The sequence below is a fragment of the Dama dama genome, chromosome 11 (assembly GCF_033118175.1).
Source record: "Dama dama isolate Ldn47 chromosome 11, ASM3311817v1, whole genome shotgun sequence".
Classification (NCBI taxonomy): Eukaryota; Metazoa; Chordata; class Mammalia; order Artiodactyla; family Cervidae; genus Dama; species Dama dama.
Genome location: NC_083691.1, coordinates 17,922,912 through 17,950,037, shown reverse-complemented (window position 1 = coordinate 17,950,037; position 27,126 = coordinate 17,922,912). Strand labels below are relative to the sequence as shown.

Sequence of the window (27,126 nt, the reverse complement as noted above, 5' to 3'; positions counted from 1 at the left end):
GTGCACAGAGAGTATTTAGCAAATGTGCACTCACTCATAGGAAGTATTTGAGAATCTACTGGAAGTTAAGTTGTGTCAAAGTAATAAAATTCTGAGGCAATGAAGAGTTTTCCCTTTTTAAATTTTTAAAGAAAATGTATCTTAATTTTTAACCTCTTATTAAATAATGACATTATCAGGCAGCTACTTTTAGACAAAATATGGTAAATAACACCTTCTTCATAATGATGATCTTAGAACCTATTTATATTTTGATTTAAAATAGAATTTTTTTTCCCATGTGATTTAAAACCTTATTTTGAATGGAAGTGATATGAATGGCTTATGTACTTTCTGCCAAGGAATTAATATGGACTTCCTAGAAACCACTGTCATTTATAATCAAAATGCTTTTAACTTACATTGACGTTGGCATTAACAAGTTCTGCTAGATTGGTAGCATAGAAAGAAAATGCATTTAAACTTACTGGGAGATCGTTGATGCCTGAGGCTTTATAATGCTTTCTGTGGGCCATTTAACTGCTGGCAACTTTAATTCACATGATTCATAATGCTGGAAATTTAAATTCACTGTTAATTGAAAAGTGAAGTTACTTAAATTCTTTAAATACTAACCTTTGGGGAAAATATCTGAAAAATAAAAGCACATATGATTTTGGTGGCCTACTGCCAAAAGATTATCATTTACATAAATATCTCTTTCAGTAGAAGAGTTTAATGTATTGAGCTCAAAAGGTTAGAATAGAGACTTCAATCTGGAAACCAGCAGTAGACTGTTGGCTTGTGAACAGCAGTATTGTTCATCGTATTGAGAACACTGTTCACATTCAAGCTTAAGCAGAGCTGGCATTAAAATTCAGTTAATTTGTTTCATGTGACTTGTCAGCTGTGTGTTTTTATCTAAATCTTTCTAGCTTCTCTTCTTAGCATTTTATGTTAAACTCCTGAAATAGACAAACTACCTTTTTAACTGTTTAAGCTCTGATACTTTGACCACTTCTGCAAAGTGATTTGCAGAAATCTGGGGATTCCATGAAACCATTCTCTAAGTTTTCCATTTCATTTTAAATATACTTAATAATTGGTTTGAAAGTCAGCTTAATGTATTGGCCTCCCAGGTGGTGCTACTGGTAAAGAATCCGCCTGCCAATGCAGGAGGCGTAAGAGACACAGGTTCAATCTCTGGGTCAGGAAGATCCCCTGGAGAAGAAAATGGCAACCCACTCCAGTGTTCTTGCCTGAGTAAGAACAGTGTTCTTGCTGCCATGGACAGCAGAGCCTGCTGGGTTATAGTCCCTGGGGTCGCAAAGAGTTGGACACGACTGAAGCAACTTAGCACACACAGTCCTATTTCAGAGGGCTTTTCTGTTTTGTGCACATGTGCATGGCCCCAGAAAAGGGACTTCCTGAAATTCATTAAGATGCAACTGCCATCCCTGTTTCCTCACCAGCACCCTGTTGTGTTCTTGTTTGCTGACTGTGGTCTCTGAATTTCCCTTTAGATGGCTTTTAATAAATAGCTGCTAGTCAGGTGGTGAGCCTGAGGAGTAAAATGCTGGTCCCAGAGAAATCATGTTGCTGTAACCAGTATTAGAGTCAGATCCCATTTTACTTTTTTTGAAGGGCAGGAAAATCTTACTGTTTCTCTGAAACTAGACTTATTATAATCTCACAGTTAATATTATTAACTAGTTGGGAATTGAGTCTTTTGATGATATCTTCAAATTTATAGTGATTTTAAAAGAGCTTTTGAGGTGTAATCAACATATAAGAAATGGCCATATTTAGATTGTCCAATTCCTGAAGTTTCGATATATATCTATAGCCACCAAATCTTCACCACCACCAGGAGAGAAGACACGTGACTTCCAAAAGTCTCCTCCCATTCTTACGAAATCTCTCCTGTTGCCTCTCTCCCCCCATTCCTGACTTCACAGTAAACCCTTATCCTCCTTCTGTCACTACAGATTAGTTTTTATTTTCTAGTCTTGTATAAATGAAAAAACTACAGCTGTTCTTTATTTGCTATATTCTTTCACTCAAAATAATTTACTATGAGGTTTATTGATGTTGTATATATATAAATAAGTCCATTCCTTTTTATTGCTAAGTAGTATTCCATTATATGGATGTACCACAAATTATTTATCTCTTCATTGTTAACAGACATTGGGTTATATCCAGGTTTTCCATCCACCTCCTTGTCTTTTAAGCTCCTTCACATTTTCCATTCTTTTCTCTCTCTATGATGTATTTTTACTTACTGCCTCAAATTAGCCCATGACCTTGCATGTAGTGGGTTGAAACCTATGGAATTGTCAGTAGTTTACCATTTCGACCTACAAAATTGACAGTTTCATATAGTTCAACATAGAAGCGTTTTTAATTTTTAAAGCAGTTTTTAATGAATGTCACTTTTTTTACATTTAAGACCTCTGCCTGATATAGTTATTTACTTATAATTTAGCTATGTAAAAAGTTATGCATAATGCATAATGAAAAATAGTACTATATTAGTAGTTATTGTGTCTGGTTGGTAAAATTATGTGGTTTTTTAAACCCCCTCTGTTCTTTTGTACTTCTTTGTCTTATATATATGCTCATATAGTAAACACAGATTACTTTCTATTTTCTAATAGAAAATAAAACCTTTTTTAAAAATGGAAAAATCTATGCATTTTTCTAGTTTGCATAATTTGTTTAGAGATTATTCTTTGTTTTTGTTTTCTTTGCAAGAATCATGGCAAGAATCATGGCATTTTAGGGACTTCTCTGGTGGTCCTATGGTTAAGATCTCATGTTTCTGCTGCAGGAGACATGAAAAGACCCCTGGTCGGGGAGCTGAAATCTCACATGCCATGTGGTGCAGCCAAACAATAAAATTTAGAAAAAAGAAAGAGCCATGGCATTTTGTAATAAACATGATTTTTAGAGTCAGTTAGGTTCTTTTTCATGTCATGTGACTTAGTCAGACTGTCGAGTTTGTCTGAGGCCACTGTTCATGTATGTAAAGTGGTAACTCAGTCTTCACTGTGAGGTAATCATTAACATGTGACATACCTAGAGTGTATGTTACTGTCCTTTTTCTGTTTTCCCTGCCCAAATTCTGCCTTTGGTTGTGAAAGTCACTCAGTTGTGTCCGACTCTTTGTGACCCCATGGACTGTAGTCCACCAGGCTCCTCTGTCCTTGGAATTCTCCAGGCAAGAATATTAAGAGTGGGTTGCCATTCCCTTCTCATTTGGTTAAGGCAATATAATTCTAACGTCACACTTGTCACCTTAGTAATTTTGAAACTGTACCATTTATTTTGTTCCTTTTTCTTTAAAAAAATTAATGAGAGCAAACTGAGTAATGAGTAATGTGTTGCTTACTTTTGTAAGTAACACATTTTAAGTTTCATGCAGAATTTGCCTGTCTAATAATGACTTTAATGACAATTTTCATTTGTTTCTTATTTGAAGAATATCAAAGAATATTCCGACAACTAAAGATGTTGAGCCACTGCTTGAAATAGATGGAGATATAAGAAATTTTGAAGTGTTTTTGTCTTCAAGGACCCCAGTTCTTGTGGCTCGAGATGTGAAAACCTTTTTGCCATGCACTGTAAATCTAGACCCCAAACTGCGGGAAATTATTGCAGGTGGGTATCAGCAGTAAATTTAATTTGCCCTCTCTGAAGTGCTAAAAAATTTTCCCATTTCTAACTTTGCTGTATAAGTTTCTCCTGCTCCATGAAAAAAATGGGAAATATTGAACCAAGCACCACCCAGGAGAGTTAATGAAACTGAAGGTGGGGGATCTCAGCATCCTCTGGAAACGCTGGGAAAATGCTGTCTGTTAAATTGACCTTATTATGTTTCCCAGCCTACACACCTGAAGCGTCACTGGAATCAAATTCCTTTTACCACACAGTCACCACTTTAAGCTGTCAACGCACTGTGATTTTTTTTTTCTGTCACCAGTCTTCTGTCTTTAATAGGGATCTGTATCCAGGGCTGTAGCAAAGTTTATATTCCTTTCAAAGGTTAAATCTGTGGAGTAGAACTTGACGATAACGATGTGAAGGTTTTGGATAAGTTAAAGTTGCTCTTGCTGCTGCTGCTGCTAAGTCGCTTCAGTCGTGTCTGACTCTGTGCGACCCCATAGACAGCAGCCTGCCAGGCTCTCCCCTCCCTGGGATTCTCCTGGCAAGAACACTGGAGTGTCTTGCCATTTCCTCCTTCAGTGCGTGAAAGTGAAAAGTGAAAGTCAAGTCGCTCAGTCATGTCAGACTCTTAGTGACCCCATGGACTGCAGCCCACCAGGCTCCTCTGTCCATGAGATTTTCCAGGCAAGAGTACTGGAGTGGGGTGCCATTGCCTTCTCCGAAGTTGCTCTTGAGGCCCTGCTGTATGCTCACGAAAACATGCACTCAACTTTCGTTGAAACACACACTCTTGTGTGTGATACAGTACTGCTGACCCACCTTTGCGTTTTCCATGAATTATGGAGAGTGAGAGAGACTGTACTTTCATATGTTCTTTTTAAAAATACCTGTTATAAGGCTGTTGTCTGAGGTGTATTTTCTGTCTGTGGAAGTGTTGGTGGTGGTTCAGAGGTGGATGTGTCATATGGTTTGCAAACCCACAGCCTTAGCTAACATTGTACTTACTACACAAGCATGAATTGCTAATATTTAGCAAAACTGTATCAGAAGAATTGTTAGAATAGCACAAATACCTTGAAAAGTCAAAAGTTCAGAATTCTGGTAACTGAAGAGAAGAATACAGACGTTGGTGACTCTTCACATGGTGAAAAAAACTTTTATGTGAAGTAGTTGAGTGCCTCTTACTAAGAATGTCTGTGGAGTATTCAGAGTTCCCTGTCTGCTTCTGTAAAGCCAGTTGGAATCTTTGGCAAGAGCGATATAATCAATCACGTTTCTGTCCAGTAACTAAAGGAGGAAGTGGTAATTGGACTAGTTACCAATGTTCTATTTTCTTTGGTTACTAACGTTCTATTTTCTTTTGCCTTCTGGGGTATCATTTAATCTCTTAGACGTTCGCGCTGCAAGAGACCAGATTAATATTGGAGGACTTGCGTATCCTCCGCTACCTCTGCATGAGCCTCCCCCTCGACCGCCGTCCGGCTACAGTCAGCCGGCGTCCGTCTGCTCTTCGTCCACCTCCTTCAATGGGCCGTTTGGGGGAGGGGTTGTGTCGCCACAGCCTCATAGCAGCTACTACAGTGGTATGACGGGGCCCCAGCACCCCTTCTACAACAGGGTAAGCAAGTGCCCGGCATCTTAAATTAAAGAATTTCTTACAGGAAAAGGCTAGAAGTGTTCTGCTAATGGAGTCTGTTACCATTTGAAACTATATTTTAGCTGTAAAGACAAAAAATGTTAAGGTTGAATGTAATATTTTTTAAAAATCAGAAGATTTTTTAATCTTAATAGGTTCTATATCTCAATTGAGCCTGAATAGTAGAGATGCTTTTTGCTTTGATTTATTGTCCTGATAAGAAAGTGAACTCTGTAGGGTCAGCAGTGACTGTCCTGAGCTTCAAAGAGATCTGTTTTTCTCTTGGTTTCTAAACAGATGTTCCATTTGTTGTATCTTGTATAATAATTTATATTGGCATTTTAAACAATGATAATTTTTATCTTACTTAGTAAACCTATATTCAGTGTGATACAGCTTTTAAATGTGAGATAATGGTGGGTCCTAGTGCTTGAAGGACTCGGATGCTATTGGCCAGATAGCATGTAGTCTATTTCTAGAGCTTTATTTCACACTACCTTTAGTCATGTATAATTATTTTCATACCATAAATATGATAATCTTCTACTTCAAATGATGAGAGCACAATTCATTATCAGCAATATTCAGACCCTGTGGAGTTTAGTAGGTCCAAGCTATCCTCATTTTAATGGTCTTAAACACTAATATTTTCTGTAGGAAAACAAAACAACAACCCTAGTATGATACTGGATTGGTCAAAAAGTTCGTTCAAGCTTTGCCATAAGATGGTATGGAAAGGCCTGAATGAACTTTTTGACCAACCCAATATTTTCTGGAACTGAACTCTAAAATCCATTGTTTCTTTATTTTTCTTTATTTTATATGTCTCCCTCTTTAGTCTGAAGTGAGAAAACATAGGGGCTAGCATTCACAGAAGCCAATGCATGCCTAAATAAACTTCCAGTAAGCTAGGAAGACAGAGAAATTTGAATAAACGTGGCAAAGAAGAAATTCTAGAGTTTAAATTTTTCAGTTTTGAGAAATAGTAGCCATATAAGTAATGAGGTATACCATCTATAGAGGTTTTACGAATGTTATTTCATCCTTTTACTCAAATAAGGTGAAAAGGTGGAACGATAGCATTTGATAACGTACTTCATCTCTGTAAACTGAGTGCTAGGCAGTGTGAGATTCAGGTTTTTATTTAGCAGTCTTGAAATCTGCTGTAATTTTACATAAACGTCTCAACTGATAATTAGATGACAATTGATGTTTTGAGACCAAGAAGTTTTTTTTGTAATTACCATACCATCTAGGTGGAGACTTTGTGTTCACTGATTTCATGTGAATAACAATGATGTATAATGCTTTAGTAGTGTTTTATTATTTTTAAAACATTAAAAAAATTTTATGCTTTTAGATTTAGTTATTTTTTGTCTGAAAGTTAAAAGCAGAACAATTTTCTTAAAATGGCAGGAGTGAAAAAGGTAAGGGAAGATGTTACATCAGTATAATGAAGTTTAATATGTTTTAATCTTTATATTTAGCCCATATAATCTGATAGCTCCTGTTTATATGAAGCTGGCTACAGATAAATCCTATAGTTACAGATTTTCTCTGAACAGTGGATTCCCCATTTAAATAATATCCTTGCTTATTGAGTAGATACAGTAAACTCCAGGGTATAAAATACAAAGTAAAATCTAGTAACTCGGAGTAACAATATTCCTGAAATACATGCTAGGAGGTTCTTAAATAATTCAGACGGTTTTTTTGGTCTTACTTAAGGCTAGTCTTTTTTTGGTAAAGAATAATACTCAATCGAGAGTCTGTTCTGCTTTTTTTTGTGAGTTTGTGAGTTAATATTTATATTTGTAAATCACTTAGAACCTGACACATGGTAAACTGCCCATAAAAGTGTTAAATGTGAAGAGAAACTCTGGTGTCAACTTATAAAGTACAAAACTTTAGTTGCTTTATAAAAAGATTGTATTAAATCAACAATATAAAAATTTAAATAATATGACTTAAGTTTGGGTTTGATATCTTATAGAATGTGAGTGAGGCATTTTTTCTTCTGTTTTGTCACTTGCATTTAAAAATTTGGAGTTGTATTTTGTTGGTTAGTTTCATTTGATAAAGCTCATTATACTTTGATTTCGGTAATTGTTTTGTCACGTGTTTTCTCCATAGCCATTCTTTGCCCCCTACCTTTACACGCCAAGGTACTGCCCTGGCGGCTCCCACCATCTCATCTCACGTCCATCAGTAAAAACGAATTTGCCCAGAGATCAGAGCAATGGCCTAGTAAGTATAAAAAAGGGTAACTAAAGTATTACAGTCAGCATTAGAAGTTTGCTTATTTCCTTACTGTAGTAAAAGCACAACTTATTTTATAAATAGTTTCAAAAAACATAACCTATTACTAACACAAAATGTATTTTATTTTTATTTTGGTCAGGATCTATGGAAGGAAAATGACTAGCAGCCTCAGGGAATGAGTGACGAGTTGTTTACAACCAGAGTGTCTGGCCTAGAATGTATTGTTTGTTATCAAGCTTTTATAACTAAACTTTTACATCTGCTAATATCTGATTTCTTTTTAAAGGACATTCATATATGGTCACTTTATCTATCTAAATATATGCTAGCCCTATGTGTAAAAATTAGCTTATATATTGAAGGAATACTTTGATTGAATAGCAGGAATTAAATAGGGCAAGGAAATTATCCAGATGTACTATTAACTCTAATCCAAAGCAAAATACATTTGGGCCTAAAATTCTAGGTGTTCCTGATGATAAACTTAGTTTACCAATTTAAAGAAAGAAATTCCCTGTTAATGTTTTTATTTTTAATTAGGAGGTAAAAGCTTTAGAACTTAAACTGTTTATTTAAATTTAAAAATAATACCATTGAAGAAAAAAGTCTGATCACATCCAGGTGTCACTGTCACATATTATTTTAGCATCCTGTTCATTCATCGTCCTTGTTTGGCTCAGCCCGTCACCTTTCACCCACACTCTTGTTTTGTGTTGCTAGGAAGTTATCAAGGAGGATGCTGCTGAGGGCCTTTCTTCACCCACAGACTCCTCAAGGGTAATGGAGTAGTCTTGTGGTGTGGACCGCGAGCCTCTCCCGCTTTTGCAGCAGTAATGACTCTTAACCGTGATGACAGCAGTTCGCTAACTCTGCGTCTGTGGTGTGATGGGCTGCTAGTGTAGAGTAGCTGAGTACTAATAATTATAGCTCACGGATTAATTAAAAAGCTAATGTTTAACTTTACCCTTCATTTCCTCCTGCTTTTCCCCTTTTTCAATGACGTGGGATGGGTTTTGTGTTTTTACTTTCTTGGTCGTCCAGTAAGGAAGGGGTTCTTCCAGCAACCGTCAGGAGCATCCACTTGGTGGTATTTGTTCCTTAATGTTGGGCCTTATTTTCACACTTGCCTGTTTTTTTCCTGAAATTGGTACTGCATGTGTAGAATATTTTTGAGAATATTCATAATTGACCTTGAGACTACAAAAAAGACATTGTGAGCTAGTTTGATGTAGACCAGGAATGGATCCTCAGTGACTCATGCCCAATCTCGGCGCCCACACTTAGTGTAAATTCAGTGCCGCTACAGTGCTACTTTTCTTTACCTATATACAGCTGATCCTTAAACAGAGCAGGAGTTGGGGCACTGACCCTCCTACCAGCCTAAAATCCTGAGAGTCTAAATTAGAAACTAGAACTTATAGTCAGCCCTACAGTGTAGTCTTTACTCCTGATCTGTGGTTCTGTGTCTCTGGATTCAGACAACCTCAGACTGTGTGTGTTTGTGTGTCAGTCGCTCAGTCACATCTGACTCTTTGCCATCCCATGGACTGTAGCCCACCAGGCTCCTCTGTCCATGGAATTCTGCAGGCGAGAATATGGCCGTGGTTTGCCATGCCCTTCTTCAGGGTTTCTTCCCAACCCAGGGATCGATTGAACCTGGGTCTCCTGCATCGCAGACAGATTCTTTGCTGTTAGTACTGTTATATTTGCCATTGAAAAAAATCTGCATGTAAGTGGACCTGCAGTTCAAACCTGTGTTGTTCAAGGTTCAACTGTATTTATTAAAATAAAATTTGCAGATAAATCTAGTCCAGCATGTAAAGGGAATTATTTAAAACTTTCCCCTCAACACTTTAGGATGGGTTTCTTTAAAAAAAAAAAACAACTTTTGTAGAAAATCACTTTGTATATTTATTATTTAAGTCTTTGTACTTAATAAGTACATTTAATATGATGAGACTCAGAATCTTCATTCAGTCAGTGAGGAATTTTAAGAACCCAGTTTGTATTCTCAGTTTTGTTGATTTATTTGCAGAATGTTATGCCCATGTAAACATGGTCAATTTAATATAAAGAAAGGTGGCATAGCAGTTGGAATTAATTTAGTGAAGTAGTGCATCCTGAATTTATGCATAATTTTTAACTTAAAACATGCGGTTGAATAGGCAGTGGTTTTGTAATTTTAATTTTCTTTGAGTTAATATTAGTGAGATAGAGAACCATTTTGGTGTTTTCATTGAGGGGCTGATGATTCTTTTTTAAGTCATTAACATTTTAGCTGAAGTGTTTGAGAGACTTCATTATCCACAAATGATAGACACAATAAACCATAGTAATTTCATTTGGGTGTTAGGGGAATCTTTAGTCCATGGATCATTGCCACCATATGCAAGAATGAGTTTTAGTTTAGTCAGAGAGCCTTTAATACATAGATTCATGCATGCAATGCAATTGTCTGAGCTAAAATTCCTCAGCAAACTTTTGATGAAAGTTAGGTCCTGTGAAGAATTTGATGGTCTTAATGACAGAGACATGCTGAAATAGCTATTCCCGTCCTTAAGGATAAACACTTGTGAGTAAAAGGTGTCTGTAATTTCAGGGATCAGTGAAGGAGCATTAGGCAAATTTTAAAATGAGTTTTTGGGGAAGGGGAAATAATGCAATTCTTAAGTTGTGTGTATAAGCCCAATAACAAAGAATAAACATGCCCTGAAGATATTAGTGCCTTTGTTTAGTAAAATAAATGTAGGATTTGCTGTTCTTTTAATATTAAATGATAGTTTTGTTATCTCCTTAGTGAATAGTAGTTGCTTCCCAAGCCGCCTTTGCTTTTAAGAAATTAACAATGACAGTAGCATGTAGCATTTATTTTGCAGTAGACTAGTCCAAGTAGACACTTAGTTCAAAGCCATGTTAAAAAAAACAGTGGTGGAAATGTGGAGAAGTATCTATCCAGGGGAATATCTTATGGGATCTTTATAGCTGAACCAGCACAGAAGTAATTAATGTAAAATTTTTTAGCCCTTCATGGCTCGTATGACTTCCCAGGGCTGTAGTAGTAGACTGTAATTCCTGAGATAAGAAGACTGCAGACTGAGTTCATGTCTGCTCACTCAACTGTCCCCCTATGGGCAGCACTTGATGATGAGAGCTGCTTATGGATAAGTCAGGAGCTACATAAACATTTTTGGACAAATTGTCTTGTCAATGTGGACACAGAATAATGACTTTAAAAAAAAACCCGCCTGATCACAGAGAGTTAACCAGCTCTCTGTGATCTTTTCAATATAGATGGTCTCATGTTTTTTTTTTAACCTCAAGAAGTTTCTCATCACCCTTTATAAAGTGGATCCTTATGAAAACAACTGGGTTTTCTCACATTCACGAACACTGTAATGACTGTGACTTGTGAAAGCCAGCCAAGGACTTAGCAGGTAAATTACAGATATGTCCAGGTGTTTCATGAAGGTGAATTTGCAAAATGTAAGCCTCTGTGCTGGCTTTCTTCTTCTGTGATTGTATAGTAGAGAAAATAAGTGCCAAACCTTAGAAAACTGACAAAGAATACATTAACGTTGGGCCCGAGATAGGATCCCCAGGATAATAGAGCTAGAAAGGACTCGTGTTTTTCAGACTTTCAAAGCAGAAGACTTTTTAAGAAATGAAATCTCAATCAGAATTTCAGTTTATGAAACCAGTAAAAACAAGAACTCTGGCCTCCACCTTGGTGGACTTGGCATTGATTCTGGGGGATCCTCGTGCTCTGTGCTCAGTTGTGTCAGACTCTTTGCGACCCCACAGACTGTAGCCTAGCGGGCTCCTCTGTCCATAGGAGCCTCCAGGGAAGAATACTTGAGTGGGTTGCCATGGTCTCCTCCAGGGGATCTTCTCCTCCCCAGGGATCGAACCCACATCTCCTGCATTGGCAGGTGCATTCTTTACCATTGAGCCACCTGGGAAGCCCAGAGAACACCAGTACCCATGGTCTAGTCCAGCACCATGCTGCAGGTGTACCTGAACTGAGGCTCACAGGAGGGAGCCCTCGGTGCAGAACTGGAATCTGCATGGCCAGTACCTGGAAGCGTTCCTCACCACTGTGCTGCCCCCTTTGCCTCCGTTAATACTAAGCCTGACTTGGTCAGGAGCTTGGTGTTCAAGGTGAATAGGCCCTGGTGATTAGCTCTCTACCTTGGAGAAATTACTTAAGCTCTCTGATACTCCCTCATCTGGAAAAAGCAGGCCTTACCTCATAGGTCTGATTTAAGGATTACTCAGCCTTCGCATTGGAGAAGGTAATGGCAACCCACTCCAGTACTCTTGCCTGGAAAATCCCATGGATGGAGGAGCCTGGTAGGCTGCAGCCCATGGGGTTGTGAAGAGTCGGACACGACTGAGCAACTTCACTTTCACTTTTCACTTTCATGCATTGGAGAAGGAAATGGCAACCCACTCCAGTGCTCTTGCCTGGAGAATCCCAGGGACGGCAGAGCCTGGTGGGCTGCCGTCTGTGGGGTCACACAGAGCCGGACACGACTGAAGTGACTTAGCAGCAGCAGCAGCAGTCTTCGCATACTTTAAGTACTTAATAATCATTACTACTACTACCGTCCCAGAGGCCAAATTCCATGAAACTTTAAAGACTCTGAAACTAATTAAATAACCTTTCCTCAGTGGTAGGAGTGGTGCATACACACTCCAGGCATTTTAGATTAACTTGACCCTTTATCTGTTGATGCTTTTATGGCCCCAAAAGGTGGTTTGATTTTCTCGAATCAGTTTGTTTTCTTAGAATTGAGAAGGATTTCCAGGTTGTCTGAATGCTCCAAATACTTTACACTTTTGAAAACTTTCCAGGAGAGTTTTACTTGGTGCCTTTACCTTCTTTCAGTCCAGGCCCCTCTAGGAAGTAGCAGCATTCAGATCACTCAGTGACCATGAAGGGATGAACCCACCAAGGAGGGCCTTTCATGAGTCAGGTCTCCTCAGTGGCATTTTGTTGTGGTCTTTCAGAGAGTTGCTCTTTGAAAGAGTCATATTCGGTCTATTTTTATTTAAGGTGTGGCTGCTCATTTTTGAGAGGAGGGAGTGTTTTCTTGAAGAGGATGTTTTCAAAGGAAAGTGTAATGGAGGCTTTCCTTATCCTTGTATCCTTCCTTGGATTACTTACCATCAAGTCCTTCACATGCCTGTGTGATCATCCACTGTTTCACTATTGCAGTGGGATGGGCAGTGAACAAAACTAATGGAAACCCTGGCTTCCTGGAGCTGATGGGTTGGAGGGCTGCCAAGAGGGGGAATGATCAGTGCTACCAAGTCAGCTCTTTCTCGACCTTCTCTGCTGCAGGGTTTTCTCGGTATCTTTAGATCAGCTGCTGCACTGAAAAGGCACAAAGCTGATTAGCACGACATTGGATGGTAAAGAACTTCAACGGCATTGTTAGGAGCAGTACCCTGCCTTCCGGTGTGCTGTTACTTTTACTTTTAGAGATGGGTGAAAATTACTGAATGAAAGTCCTAGAAATGACAGTCTTGGTTTTCATTAAACTGGATCCAGTTGGTGGAGTGACCAAGTGAAAAAAAGATGGGACTCCACTGTAGATCATTTTATTTCAACCACTGGTTTAGAACTAGTAACCTGTTTTCAAACAAATGGATGTCCATATCATGCCGTCTGTCATCATTCAGGAGCAGACTTGGACGAGAAAGCTAAAGATGCCATGGGTAAGGCAGGGCACGTTTCAGGTTTCCCTGGGCTGTAGTCTTAGGGTGGGTGCTCTCTGACAGCCCCCAGGACCTTCTCTCTGGAGGTTCACTCACACTGTCTAAATTTAGTAGTGCATTTTTATTAACTTCTTTAGTTTGGAAAGTTATTAACATTTTTTTCTTTTCATAATATAGTGAAAAATTGTATTCACTTCCAGCTTCAAAGTCTTTGTGCCAGACTTCAGCTCAAGAAAACATTTTTCCTAAACAATAAACTACAACTAAATTGGTTGAGACACTATCGAAGAAATAGGATATTGTAATATTGACACCATTGAAATCCTAGAGTACAGTTAAAAGTTAAAAAACCATAACAAAATCATATTTTGAACTTGAGTTTTTTGAAAAGATTGCCCTTTGCATGTGGTGTCAAACCTCATCTGTCAGCTTTAACCTACGTATTATTTCTCATGTAGTTTGAAGAGAAAGTTACATTTTCCAGCTTGATAACAATAGCCTTCTTTTGTGTGTTGGTATCTTGTAGTAAACTATAATCTCACCAATGCTCCTTTTTGATATTTTTTCAAGTTTCTACAGATATTCAGAAGTACCTATAGTAAGTTTAACCTGTAAACCAGAAAGCAGAGTTCCCATGAAGTGCTCCAGATAGTGAACATGTTAAAAGAACATTGTAAATTGATTCAACATTGTTAGTTACTTCTAGATTATTTGAACTAGTTTGAGAATATTTACCGCCAGCCTAATCTGTGCAGAACAATAATTGATAGCAGTGTGTCAGCTTTGAATTAGGGATTTAAAGAGCTACATCGGGAATTTCCTACTAGCCCAGTGGTTAGGATTCTGGACTTTTACTGACAGGGACCAGGTTCGATCCCTGGTTGGGGAACTAAGATCCCACAAGCCGTGCTGTGCCAAAACAAAAAAAAAAATAAAAAAAGAAAACTGCATCAGTAAAATAGTTACCTTACTGATAGTGTGCCAATATTTTTTCACTGTTACATTTATGATTTTTTGAGCTGCTCAGCTCTTATGGCCTTTGTTTTCAAATGATACGTCAGTGCATGCCCAGTGAAACAAAACCTAAATCTGAAAAGTATATTTCTGAACATTAACTATTAGTGTGACTAGAAAATGTTTTATGAAGAGATCATGTGAATTCCAAGTATTTAAACCTTGCTATTAAATTGACCTGGAATTAATAGTTGCAGTTTTTTTAGTTAGAATGTTAAAAATTAATTTTAAAGTAATTGTATATAGTAGGAATATTGACTTTTCGTAGCAAATTTTATTTATCTGGTTTTCTTGTTGAATGTATGGCCCATGGCTTATTCTTCTAACAGGAAGAATATTAAATTTGAGAGTACAATTTTAAAATTACCATGCACATGTTAATGAGATTAAACTGTCTGTGTGTGTGTTGTGTGTGTTTGTTTTGTGTGTGTGTGTGTGTGTGTGTGTGCGCACGCGCGTGCACGGATGTTCCTTTATGTTGCTGTAGAGATGGTGTGTTCAGAGTCGTGGGCAAACAGAGCGACTGAAGTGCTGCCTGTGTTTATTACAGAAGTGTATTTGATGTTTTCCTTTAAGCTCGTGTCCTTCATTCTGTTTTATTCCTTCCTTAAAGCCGTGTGACTCTGGGTTTAACAAACAGAGACAGGTACAGAAACTTTCAGTGAAATCTTACTCATTTTTCTTATTTTAGGCTGTTCGAAGCAATCATTGGCAACTTCCCGCTGGGCTGTTTATAAACCTGTGCTCATTTCAGTGCCTTGGGTTTATTTTTAATAGCTGCTTTCAGCCTCTGCATGGCTCTCATTTCTGGCTAATCAATTCTAAGCTTGTTTGATAATTTACTGAAGATGATGATGTTTCAGAGTGTAGTTTTAATCTACTTACAATATAAAATAATATAGTTACATCAAAGTAATTTAAATCTGTTTTGTTAGTTTTACTTTGACCTGGAGGATTTCTGATTTGTCTATATTTTGAAGTTTGTAAGTATTTAACAGTCTTAAGCAAACTAACATCTTCTGCATTCAGTTTTCTGTGTTAGAAAAAGTTTTTTAGTAGATTGTGATATATACTAAAATGATCTTTCCTTTACTTGTAACAGGTAAATTTCAAGTAAGAATATGCATGATAAACTCTTTAAGTATTACCATTCTATGTATTAAGTAATGTTTTCCATTAAGAACTTAACATATTGAATTATTGACTATACCTTTTCCTTGTCAACTCTTGTACTTTTTCTTTTGTGAGGTTTCCATCCAAAGATCTTTGTTTTGATACCAAGAGTTATTGTATATGATTACTTTAGAAAAAACTGGGCGAGTAGTTACCATTTCTCTTTTATTCAAACAAGTATATTGTATTTTAATATATTGATAATCTACTCTTTATTTTGATAAGATCCAACTCACAAATAATCAATAGTCTGACAATAGCTTTGATGGAGTTACAGGGTACCCTGTGTGTCTTTTTCTTAGAAAACTCCTAAAAGTCATTCAAAGATAATATATATCTTCTACATAATCCCCAGTGAGGGACAAGATATGTTTTCAAGTGATAAAATGTAGAAGTCTTGAAGGATCATGAAAGTAAAACAATGTGAAGTTTCCTGTTTTAGAGGAAAGAGTAGTGTCTTTATTAACATGTCTGTCTTGCCAAATTCTCTGAGTCCCTTCTTAATGGAAATGTTACTCTCTAACATTTTACATTTCCCCAGCCCCCACACAGACAGAGTTAATCAGTTCCATGTCTGTTACACTTGTTCTTTTTAGCACAATTAAAAATAGAGTTTTTTGTGATTAAAAACTTTTTACTTTAAAATAAATTTAGACTTCAAAGGTACAAAAATAGTATCCCCCTATTATTAATATCTTTTCTGATTGTAGTGTATTTCTCCAGAACAGAAATGAAAATTTGTACAATACTCTTAATACAGGCTTTATTTGAATCTAGCCAGTGTTTCCACTAATGTCATTTTTCTGGTCCAAGATCCAGTCCAGTCGTATTTTGTTATTTCTCCTTACAGTTCCCTAATCTGTGATAATTCCTCAGTCTTTCCTTGTCTCTTATGATCATAAAACTTTTGAAGAATACTCATCAGATACTTTGTAGACTGCCCTTCTGTTTGGGCCTGTTTACCATTTCCTAATGATTAGAAGGAGATTATACATCTTTGCAAGAGACCCACAGAAACATGATACATGTCCTCCATGTATCACATTTGAGGGTCTGTGAGGGCCTGCATCTTCCCAGTGGTCATAGGGACCTCAGTCATGTGGTTAGGGCAGCATCTGCCAGGTTTCAACACTGTGAGGTTATGTCTTTCCGTTTGTAATGAATGAATATTTAGGGGGAGATACTTTGAAACTGCAGATAATCCTGTTCCTCCTTATACTTTTCTCATGAATTTTAGTGGTGTCTTGTGTACCGCCACTTTTGTTGTGTTTTCCGGGTGGTAATTTTCCGTTCTACATTTACTAATTGGAATTCTATAAGTAAAAGCTGTCTCTTCTTCCTCATTTACTTACTTACTCAACTTTTTATTTTTATCAGTGTGGATTCATGGCATTTAATTCTGTGAATTATAATCCAGTATGATCATTATAATCCAGTATGATAAAACTGTGCATTTGTGATTTTTGTAATCACAGAAATGTAGACAAGTTTAAATGTACCTAGAAAGAAGAGATAGGTTGAGGAATGAAAACATTTTGAAAAACAGTATTAAAGATCATTTAAAAGATAAATACTGTTCAGCGATAAGAAAGAATGAAGTATGAATCCATGCTATAGCATAGATGAACGTTGAGAATATACTAAGTGGAAGAAGCGAGTTACAAAAGGTCACAGATTGTGTGGTTCTGTTTAGGTATCCCAAATAGGCAAATCCACAGAAACAGAAAGTAGGTCAGTGGTTGCTAGGGGTTAGGACTGGGTGTTGGGAGGGATGAAGGTTGACTGCTAATAGTGTAGAATTGCTAAACTTTTAGGGCTCTGATAATGTCTTAAAGTTAAGTGTAGTGATGGTGTCACAGCTATGAGAAGATACTCAACATCACTGAATTGTGTACTTTAAATCAGAGAATTGTTTGTGAATTATATTTCACATAAACCTGTTTAAAAAGAAAGAAAAAACAAATATGGTTTTTAAAAATTCATAGAAAGCATTTAAAGTTTCCATAGCAGATAGTGGGTAATTAACACTTAAATATTGGCTGTTCTCATCCAGGCAGAAAATAGAACTATGTATAGAAATATGAAAACTAAATCATGGAAATACTAGTGTTGTGCTGTACTTAGTATTTTTGAAGTAATTGAGAACCTCAGACCATATAATACATGGCATATTTTAAATTTATATTTAATTAAAAACAAGCTATAAATGGTATATTCCAAATCATTAATTTATAAATTTTTATGGGACTTTCTTGCACTTGTAAACTTGCTGAGACTCCCTCTTATAAAATGACTACCTTACTGTCCGTTCAGTATGGTCTCATCTACTAACTATATTTATATGTAGTTAGGTATATTTTGCTTATATACTGTGTGTGTATATTTATTTATCAGTTCATAATAGAGAATTATATTATGCTTTCATGTTGCAAATAATGTTTAACAAGTAGCTCCCAGGCAGTTTTGGCTGTCATAGTCTACTTTTGTCTTGATGATGACAAAAGAGGCAGTAGAAAATTTAAATTGACACATCCTTGGGGATAGGATAAATGATATTTATCATTTTAAGACTAAATTGACTGGTAAACAAGACAGATCATTTGTAACGTTATCCTCTATACTAGTTGGCTTGTCTTCTCTTTATTTTGGCTATAGTTTCTTTAAACTCTTTAAAGATAGACAGTGGCAACAAAGAAAATAAGAAGTTGTAAGACCTGATAAGCTAGGGTTCCTATCTGAATCTACCATTAACTAGCTGTTTATTCTGTGAGTTTGAAGCCAAAACTTACCTCTTTGGAGCCCAGTGACCACATCTGTAATTGAGGAGATTTGTATGTAATTAGCCACAGGCAAATACTTCTTTAGTATGTCTCTGTATTCAGAAAATATTTTTCTTCTTAGTAAACACTAGGTTTATTATTTTGATTTTTCTTTTAAATGAGACTGAATTTTGATGGATTATATTTGCTTCCACATGTGTTAAGAAGTACTGTTGTTTTATACTTACACGATTATTGTATAGGTTCTTAAGGGGAGGTTTTAGATCTCTTGGATATAAAATATGATCAAGATCTGAAAACTTCAGCTGTTGTAGACTGTTAAGGTAATCTGTGAAGACATTTAAAGCTGCTGAGTGTCAGCACTTTTAAAATTATCTCATAGGTTTACCTTTTGTATTTTTTTTCTATGTTATAGGCATCAGTAATTTCCCCATTCCTTTTTTTTTAAGCCCCTGTCTTTCTGTTATTAAGGGCTACACCTTTCTCTCTTGAGATTTGAGGTTAGGCTTTCTTGAAGTTGGCCTTGGGTTGGCTCATGGAACTTCTGTCTTCTTAGAAAAGTGGTTTCGATCAGGCTATATCTGCTATAATAAAAGATACTCTTTAAGGTAAACAGTAGCTAAATCTGTTCTCTGATGGCATGTCCCATGCTGCACACATTCACTATTTTTACTTAAGTTTGAAAATGTATCTTTAATTGAAGTGCTTTATAGTGTAACTTCATAAGTGTTTCTCTGTCACATGACTGCATGTATCTGACATTAAATGCTATTTATACATGTGTTTTCCCACGACTTACCTAGGGATCAGGCCCAGCCTCAGGTACAGTGCCACTGAATTCAATGAACGTGGATGCGGTTTGTGAGAAACTGAAACAAATCGAAGGGCTGGACCAGAGCATGCTGCCTCAGTACTGTGCAACCATCAAAAAGGTGACCTGCACTTTTACCTGCTCACTCGAGGGCGCGGGAGGCGGGCTCTGTGGACAGCGAGCATTTTCTGTTTAGGCTATCAAAGATGAGTTCTCTGCTGAGATGGGAAAGCTCAGGTGGAAATAGGTTTCTTACTATTTGTATCCTAAAATTGCCCTTTCATGCCTTAGTTTAGAGATAGATAAAAGAAAGTGCTGTGTGTTACAGTGCTACTTCACAATGATCTCATGTAAGTCAAAAGTGCTTTGATGAGAAATATTGATTGAAAGCTCTATAGGATTTCACATTAAGGTTGACAACTACTTATATTTCCAGTATGCAGCATAGAACATTTGAAAGCCTTTTCTTTTATGTTACACTTTCTTTCATTGTAATATTTGTGATTTAACAATTATCCAAGTAAACCATGCTTGCTTCATTTCCCTCTAATTCTCACTTTCATGTCTTAGAGGACTCTGATCATGTCCCATTTGATACTACCTCTGAGTTTTGGGTTTGCAAGGCTGACACACTTGAGGTGCTTTTCTTCCTAGGTCTTTTCTTGCAGTTCCAGTAACTACCATGAGCGTGAGATTTCAAGGTGTCTTCCCATGTACAGGGCTAACTGAGCCCCAATTTTAATAGGTATTTCCACTAAGTTATGCTTTTTCTATCAGAGATTTAGTGACGTAGGACATTAACAACAGCCTCTAGTATTTATATACTTTAAAGAATGGCATCTAAAAAGTTAATTATGAACATATATACTATCTTACTGCCCCAAGAGAATGCACTAGTCATAGCAAACACCCTCTTCTAACAAAACAAGTGATGACTCTACACATGGACATCACCAGATGGTCACCATTGAATCAGATTGATTATATTCTTTGCAGCCAAAGATGGAGAAGCTCTATACAGTCAGAAGAAACAAGACCAGGAGCTGACTGTGGCTCAGATCATGAACTCCTTATTATAAAATTCAGACTTAATTAAATTGAAGAAAGTAGGGAAAACCACTAGACCATTCAGGTACGACCTAAATCAAATGCCTTACAATTATACAGTAGAAGTGAGAAATAGATTTAAGGGGTTAGATCTGATAGAGTGCCTGAAGAACTATGGATGGAGGTTCGTGACATTGTACAGGAGGCAGTGATCAAGACCATCCTCAAAAACAAATGCAAAAAGCCAAAATGGTTGTCTGAGGAGGCCTTACAAATAGCTGACAAAAGAAGAGGCGCTAAAGGCAAAGGATAAAAGGAAAGATATATCCATCTGAATACAGCGTTCCAAAGAATAGCAGGGAGAGATAAGAAAGCCTTCCTCAGTGATCAATGCAAAGAAATAGAGGAAAACTATAGAATTGGAAAGACGAGATCTCTTCAAGAAAATCAGAGACAACAAGGGAACATTTCATACAAATAATGGGCACGATAAAGGACAGAAATGGTATAGACCTAACAGAAGCAGAAGATGTTAAGAAGAGGTGGCAAGAATACACAGAAGAACTACACAAGAAACATCTTTATGACCCAGATAACCACAATGGTGTGATCACTCACCTAGAGCCAGACATCCTGGAATGTGAAGTCAAGTGGGCCTTAGGAAGCATCACTACGAACAAAGCTAGTGGAGGTGATGGAATTCTAGCTGAGCTATTTCAGATCCTAAAAGATGATGCTGTGAAAGTGCTGCACTCAATATGCCAGCAAATTTGGAAAACTCAGCAGTGGCCACAGGACTGGAAAAGGTCAGCTTTCATTCCAGTCCCAAAGAAAGGCAATGCCAAAGAATGCTCAAACTACCACTCAATTGCCATCATCTCACAACACTAGCAAAGTAATGCTCAAAATTTTCCAAGCCAGGCTTCAACAGTACGTGAACCGTGAACTTCTGTCTGCTCAAGCTGGATTTAGAAAAGGCAGAGGAACCAGAAATCAAGTTGCCAACCTCTGTTGGATCATTGAAAAAGCAAGAGAGTTCCAGAAAAACATCTACTTCTGCTTTATTGACTATGCCAGCCTGTGACAGTGTGGATCTGAACTGTGGAAAATTCTTAAAGAGATGGGAATACCAGACCACCTTACCTGTCTCCTGTGAAACCTGTATACAGGTCAAGAAGCAACAGTTAGAACTAGACATGGAACAAAAAACTGGTTGCAAATTGGGAAAGGAGTGCGTCAATGCTGTATATTGTCACCCTGCTTATTTAACTTACATGCAGAGTACATTATGTGAAATGCCAGGCTGGATGAACCACAAGCTGGAATCAAGATTACTAGGAGAAATATCAGTAACCTTAGATACACAGATGACACCACCCTTGTGGCAGAAGGCAAAGAGGAACTAAAGAGCCTCTTGATGAAAGTGAAAGAGGAGAGTAAAAAAGCTGGCTTAAAACTCAACATTTAAAAATGAAGATTATGGCATCTGGTCCCATCTCTTCCTGGGAAATAGATGGGGAAACAATGGAAACAGCGAGAGACTTTCTTTCCTTGGCCTCCAAAATCACTGCAGACGGTGACTGCAGCCATGAAATTAAAAGACACCTGCTCCTTGGAAGAAAAGCTATGATCAACCTAGACAGCATATTAAAAAGCAGAGACATTACTTTGAGGACAAAGGTCCATCTAGTCAAAGCTGTGGTTTTTCCAGTAGTCATGTATGATGTGAGAGTCATGTATGGATGTGAGAGAAAGAAAGCTGAGTGCCAAAGAATTGACACTTTTGAACTGTGGTGTTGGAGAAGACTCTTGAGAGTCCCTTGGACAGCAAAGAGATCGAAGCAGTCCATCCTAAAGGAGATCAGTCCTGAATATTCATTGGGAGGACTGATGTTGAGGCTGAAGCTCCAATACTTTGGCCACCTGATGCAAAGAACTGACTCATTGGAAAAAACCCTGATGCTGGGAAAGATTGAGGGCAGGAGGAGAAGGGGACAACAGAGGATGAAATGGTAGATGGCATCACTGACTTGATGGACATGAGTTTGAGCAAGCTCTGGGAGTTGGTGATGGACAGGGAAGCCTGGAGTGCTGCAGTCCATGAGGTCCCAAAGAGTTGGAGACAACTGAGCTATTGAACTGACTGATACTATCTTACTAATCATAGCCTATATTTGGTCAGAAATGCTCAGATAGCACTGGTTTTCTCACAAATCTAGTTATTTCCCATTTGCAAAAGTGCCCAGCACTGCCTTTCCAAGCTACAAACCTCACTCTCTCCTCTAGGCAGCTTGATTAGAGTCAGGAAAGGGTGAGGCCTCCACACATCCTTTGTGGGGATTTTATTTCCCTCAGGACAGTGGTTTTCTCCCTGCTCAGCTTTTTGCTACCAGGCCATCATTGGTTTCTTAAGAACTGCTAACCTCCTTGCACTTTCACAGAGGACCCCTGCCATAGGCTTGCTCCGTACAGTCTTTTCTTCAGAATTAATTTGGAAACTGGGCATTCTATCGATTTTAAACATAGGTAACTCATACTTTTACCACAGTTAATAAAGTCAGGTTTTGTATTTTTGTAAAATAAGTAAACTGTTTATTAATCAAGAAAATTCTGTCATTCCTCATCAGAGACCCAGTGGTGATAAGATCATTTTTTGTGCATTTAGTAGACTGGGAAACTTGTGGTGAACATTTATGGTGGCTGAGGTTATCTAGTGTAGTTGATGAACATGTTTGTCAGTGCTTACTTCATTTAGAAGTAAATGAAGGCTTACCAGGGCTTCCCTGGTAGGTCAGCTGGTAAAGAATCCATCTGCAATGCAGGAGACCCCAGTTCGATTGCTGGGTTGGGAAGATCCACTGGAGAAGGGATAGGTTACCTACTCCAGTGTTCTTGGGCTTCCCTGGTGGCTCAGTTGGTAAAGAATCCACCTGTAATGCGGGAGACCTGGGTTCAATCCCTGGGTTGGGAAGGTCCCCTGGAGAAGAGAAAGGCTATCCACTCCAGTATTCTGGCCTAGAGAATTACATGGGGTCCATGGAACTCCATGGTATAGTCCATGGACTATAGTCCATGGGGTCGCAAAGAGTCAGACACAACTGAGTGACTTTCACTTTCACTTCATTTAGAACTTTGTCAGCGAGCGACCAGCATGCCGACGGACATCTGTGTCCCCTCCCAGCAGCTTGCCTTTGTGCTCAGATTTTATAGGATCAGAGGAGAAAAGTTAGCAGTTTTGTTATTGTACATGGCAGGGAAGGTAGTTTCGGAAATAATTGGGGTTAGCTCTGAGGTTGATCCTTGTGATTTATTTTACTTGAGCGCCTGAAACGCTTGGGAAAGTATGGAGTGACTTATGTTGTTCAAATTCTGCTTGTTTACTAATTATTACGTGGGATGATAACCTTCTTTAGGTCAGGGTATTCTAGTCTCTAATATAAATGTGCTTTTTAATCACTGGAAATTCAGAATTTCTCACATTTTGTTTATCTTGTGTTTGTTTTTATTCAGGCGAACATAAATGGCCGTGTGTTGGCTCAGTGTAACATTGATGAACTGAAGAAGGAAATGAATATGAATTTTGGAGACTGGCATCTTTTTAGAAGCACAGTAAGATATTTTTAATACTTGTAGATTTACAACATTTTATAAAAGAAGTGCCAGTAAGTACTGGTCTAAACTGCTATTTTCCTATATTTTTAAAAAACATTTAAGAATGACATTTTACAGTTGTGTGTAGGGCTCTTGTGTGTCCTCTTATGTAGAGTATATACAGCAGCACTTAGCAATATTTACTTTTGGTCATTTCACTTGGAAATATGGGAGAGGGGCCACTTGCCAATTCTCCATGCTTTCATTGACCAAGACACTCTCCTTGACCTCATTCAGTCAGGCTTCTGTAACCCTCTAGGCCCTGACCTTGGTATCTGTTCTCGTTGGGTCTGCGTTGCCGAGTTGTAGCCAGAATTCTAAGTCACTTTAGAAAGAGCCTCACCCTTAATGTCTGATCACCTTCGATATCTGATCAAATTCCTTATCCCCCCTGCCCCCCACCCCTGGTGATGTGCCAAACCCCTGGCCTGCCTCCAGCGTAAATCCTGTCAAGGTGGTTCGGCCAAAAAACACCCCTTTCTGCCCTGGTACTGCTGAGGCTTCCTCTTTGCATCTTCCCATCCACTGACCCCCTCACTCCTGGGCTGTAAATGCCCATGTGTTCATGCTTCTTTTGGAATTGAGCCCAGTTCTGTCCTGAGGTCTCCTTGTCCCACTGCAGTAGCTCCTACTGCTTTAGCTGCCGTCCAGCTCTGCTGCTCACTGACACGCTCCAGTCGTGCTTCATCTTAATGTTATGTTACACTAGTAACGCAGTGGCCAAATTAGAGTGTACTGCATATATGATGATTGTCGTCATTCCAGTCATCCTTTAGTATCTGGTGGGGGAGTGGTTCTGGGACCCCTGTGATTCCAAAGTCTTCGTATGCACAAGTCTTTTCTATAAAATGGCATGGTATTTGCACACTACACACATCCTCTTGTATACTTTAAATCACCTACAGATTACTTATAATACCTCATACAGTGTAAATCCTATGCAAATAGTTTTCAGTGCATGGCAAATTCAAGTGTTGATTTTTGGAACTTTCTGAAATCTTTTTTTCCGAATATTTTCAATCTGTGATTTGTTGATTCTGCAAATGCAAAACCACTGGATTCTGAGGGCCAGTTGTACTACCTTTAGTACAGATGATCCTTGAACAATTTGGAGGTTAATCCACTGACAACTTGGAGTCAGCCGTTTATATCCAGGGCTTCTCCACATCCGTGGATTCAGGCAGCCTTGGACCACGTAGTAAAAACTGCCATCTCCACTATCGAAAAACACCTGCAAGTATGCGGACCTGCATAGTTCACACCTGTGTCATTCAAGGGTCAGTTGTATTGTTAATATGAAAGCTAAGCAGATATAGGACAAATTTATTTGAAATTCACTTACAGGAAGTTTGCTTTCTCATTTCCATCATAGTAACTTTGTGTTTAATTTTTTAAATAATTTCTAAAGCTTCTAAAATGTGATTTGTCCGTGTGGATATTGATGACTTTGTTTACTGTTAAGATATTAGAAATGCGAAATGCAGAAAACCAGGTGGTCCCTGAAGACCCACGTTTACTGAGTGAAAACAGCAGCTCTGTTCCTCATGGTGAACCTGCTCGTCGATCTGCGCACAGCGAGCTGCCCCACACCGAGCTCTCCAGTCAGGCTCCCTACACCCTGAACTTCAGCTTTGAAGAGCTGAACACGCTCGGCCTGGACGAAGGGGCTCCTCGCCACAGCAACCTAAGTTGGCAGGTATTTACTGGGATGCCATTATTTACATGAGCCAAAGAGGAAGGATGGGGTTGAATTAGCTGGGAATCTGTTGGTGCATAAAGATAGTCATTTAGAAACTCTTCAGTGAGTCCCCAGGTGAACAGGGTAGAGGGAGGCGGCCCTGTTCTCCAGGAGCTGTGTTCTTCTGGAGAGGACAGTCAACAAAACAGAGACAATAACATTATTTCCGAAGATAAGAATTGTGAAAACAGTAAAACAGAGTAATGGCATTGAGGTAGATAGGAACTGGGCTCTCTAGGTGGTTAGCTCATCCTTCACTTGCTATTTTCTTGTTCAATTCAGTAAGCACTGGCTTAAGATATATCTTCACAGATATTCATTTCCTTTTTATTATCTGATGTTAGACATGGAGGGGCTCTTTCTTTGGATGTTCTTAGAAGAGGGAGGACAGGCAAGGATCAGGATTAAAAACAAAAGTGAGAGAACATGAGAAGGAGAAAGGGGAGGACAAGAAGGAAAAACACTAGGAAAAGATCAGAGCAGGGCACAGAACAGAGGGAAGACAAGCAAGGGAGGAAAAACAGGAAATAGTTACAAAGAACTCTATGGAAAGGGAACTGTATTTAGAAAAAGCAGTGCCCATTAGGCCTGCTGTTTGTAAGGATGTTGTGTTTGGTTTGGTTGTAAAAATATTTTGTTGTTGTTGTTACCTTTTCTTACCTACTATAAATCTTATTTCTTTAAGTTGGGAAAGCATTTTATTACTGTGCATTAACTAAGATAAAAATTTCTATATTTTTCAGTAAATTGAGTCCACACTTGACCCTTTTATGTCTCTGTTTGAACAACAGCGATCCTTTTATTTTCCCTGGAATTTCTTTGAACATTTCCTGAGAAATCCTCATCCTCCATACTTGGTGTTCCCACCATGCCCTGGCAGCTCTCCCAGCCTCCCTTCAGTACTGCCACTCTCATAAAACTTATTTCAAATCTTAGAACCCTTTTACACTCTTAAAAATTATTGAAGGACCCCTAAAGAGCTTTTGTTTATGTAAGTTTTATCTTTCAGTATTTGCCATATTAGAAATAAAAACTGAGAAACTTAAAAGTAAACCAAGTATCTTTTAAACTAATGTAAACCAACATAGATGACACTTTTATGAAAAATGACTTTTTTGAGAACGAAACATATTTACTGAAAATGATGATTGTGTTACCAATCTTTCATGCCTGGCTTAATAGTAGTTAGCTAGATTCCTTTAGCTGGCATTCAGTCTCTTGGGAGGTCACACATGAGGGAACCTCTGGGGACTCCACTGTGCATTATTGTGAGAATGCAAGTGGAAAGGCAAAGGTCATCTTCATATGCTTAGGAAAACAGTTTGGCCCTTGTGGATCCCAGGGAGGGGTACAGAGACTGCACTTGGCGTGAGGGAGTGGCCTCGTCTGCTCAGTGCTCGCTGTGTCTCAGGGAAGCTTCTTGGAGCTGGGTTAGTTCCCTCCTGTGCAAGGAAGACTCTGCCTTATTTCTGCTTTGTTTCAGCCTTGGCTCTTTCCTTTCTCAAACTTCCTTGATTCTTTTCTCTCCATTTCCTTCCTTTTCCCCCCAATCTTTACCTCTTACTCCTTGTGTATTACCTTCTCTGGGATATAAAGCAATTCTCATCCTAAAACTTCACATTGGAGATCAAACGTCTAAAACTAT

The 27,126-nt window shown here is 38.2% G+C and overlaps 1 protein-coding gene across 11 annotated transcripts in view; it reads left to right on the top strand.

Annotated features, from left to right (window-relative positions):
• Window positions 1–27,126, top strand: part of KIDINS220 (kinase D interacting substrate 220) — a 90,174-nt gene that overhangs the window by 59,700 nt on the left and 3,348 nt on the right. For 9 of the 11 annotated variants that reach the window (XM_061154779.1, XM_061154774.1, XM_061154781.1 and 6 more), the window contains 6 exons: window positions 3,464–3,642; window positions 5,040–5,266; window positions 7,418–7,531; window positions 19,038–19,166; window positions 23,603–23,701; window positions 25,206–25,439. In XM_061154779.1, the coding sequence (XP_061010762.1) occupies window positions 3,464–3,642; window positions 5,040–5,266; window positions 7,418–7,531; window positions 19,038–19,166; window positions 23,603–23,701; window positions 25,206–25,439 (982 nt within the window). The remainder of the gene's footprint in view (window positions 1–3,463; window positions 3,643–5,039; window positions 5,267–7,417; window positions 7,532–19,037; window positions 19,167–23,602; window positions 23,702–25,205; window positions 25,440–27,126) is intronic. The other 2 variants (XM_061154782.1, XM_061154783.1) reach the window with 1 other exon arrangement.